This window comes from Eurypyga helias, unplaced genomic scaffold (assembly GCF_000690775.1).
Source record: "Eurypyga helias isolate BGI_N326 unplaced genomic scaffold, ASM69077v1 scaffold23976, whole genome shotgun sequence".
NCBI classification, from domain to species: Eukaryota; Metazoa; Chordata; class Aves; order Eurypygiformes; family Eurypygidae; genus Eurypyga; species Eurypyga helias.
The window spans coordinates 1-1,418 of NW_010254981.1; the positions used below are offsets into that span (position 1 = coordinate 1).

At 43.9% G+C, this 1,418-nt stretch overlaps 1 protein-coding gene across 1 annotated transcript in view; it reads left to right on the forward strand.

Annotated features, from left to right (window-relative positions):
* Positions 1-157: 157 nt before the first annotated feature.
* The window catches only part of KCTD15 (potassium channel tetramerization domain containing 15), a gene marked incomplete at both ends in the record, with an annotated part of 8,796 nt that continues 7,535 nt past the window's right edge, over positions 158-1,418 (forward strand). The window contains one exon of the mRNA XM_010153191.1: positions 158-302. Within this exon, the coding sequence (XP_010151493.1) occupies positions 158-302 (145 nt within the window). The remainder of the gene's footprint in view (positions 303-1,418) is intronic.

The window sequence follows — 1,418 nt, forward strand, 5'->3', positions numbered from 1 at the left end:
GGGGCACCTATCCCTGGGCACGTGTTGGGCGCCAGGTTAAGGCGCTGCGTTACCTTATGCACGTTGAATGGATGCAGCTGAATTGGGTGGATGTTCTTAAGCCCTGAGGGTGTAATGAGATTTTTGTCTCTTTTCCCCATTTCTTTTCTTTTTTCAGAATAAGTCGTCTGTTTAATGGCACAGAGCCTATTGTCTTGGACAGTTTAAAACAACATTATTTCATTGATCGAGACGGTGAAATTTTCAGATATATATTAAGCTTCCTAAGGACATCTAAGCTACTGCTCCCAGATGACTTTAAGGTAAGGAAAGCTATAGTCTGCAATCCATTTTTTCCTCCCACTCTGTCCCTTGTTTTGGTGCAGGTTGGTTTGTGTGCTTGACCTGAACACACTTACCTAAATGTTGCTGTTTATTGTTAGGAATTTGAGTACTTGTATATTACACCAGGGATGCTGTTAGTTAATAAATGGACCAATGGTTGTCATGGATACCATAAAAAGTTAAACGATGAAGCTTACGGCTAAATCAGTTTTTCTAAACTAATTGTATTTTCTCACATTTTTAGCTTATTTATCAGGGTATAACAACAATTAAGAGGCAACATCAGCAACTAGCACTTCCCAGGGTTTAATGCTCAGAATCTGAAAAAAACGTTTTAAATCTGATACTTAGAGGACATAAGTTGCATAAATCTTTTTCTTGTTGGTATAAAGACCCCCAGAAACAAGCCCATGAGGATTTGTGTTAGATACAAATACTTCGATTTTAGGAAGTAATCTTTTACGCAGTTTATGAATGTCAAACTCTTCCTGGGAGATGGCATTTTCTGAGGGCTTTTTAAGGAGCAGTGCATGTTTTCTGTGAAATAATGGCGCTGGTTGTTGCTTTGCAAACCCTGATTGTTGAAACGCTCTCCTCCTAGCCTTGTTTGTTTGGCTTTGCACTTACGAAACTCTCAACATTGTCATCCTTGTGTATGAAAATTAGAAGACAAAAGTGTCCAAACTGTAGATGACAAGATTCAACAAAAGCACTAACTCCAGGATGAAATGATGAATTAATTGGGATGGCAGCAGGGATCTGCTCAGAGTTAGAGGATGTGGAGCGTTGCTGGAGAGGAAATTCCCGCGCCGTGCAGTGAGAGCTCACTTTGCATGTTGCACTAGGTAGGCAAGATAATTTGGCCAGTCGTTATTGAGTCAGGCCCGGTTTGGGGTTGCTGTGGTGGCTTTAGGTGTGGGGTAGAGCTGCTCCTCACGCTGCAAACCGCTCCGCCGCCGCTCTTGCCCAAGTTACGAGCGCGATCGTGTTTGACCCCGGCGTGGGAGCGTTGGCCGTTGGTGTTGAGCCAGACGCGCTGTGCGATGGGAGCACACGTCTGGTCCCGAGGAGGGAGAAGTTCGGGCCTTCCTGGG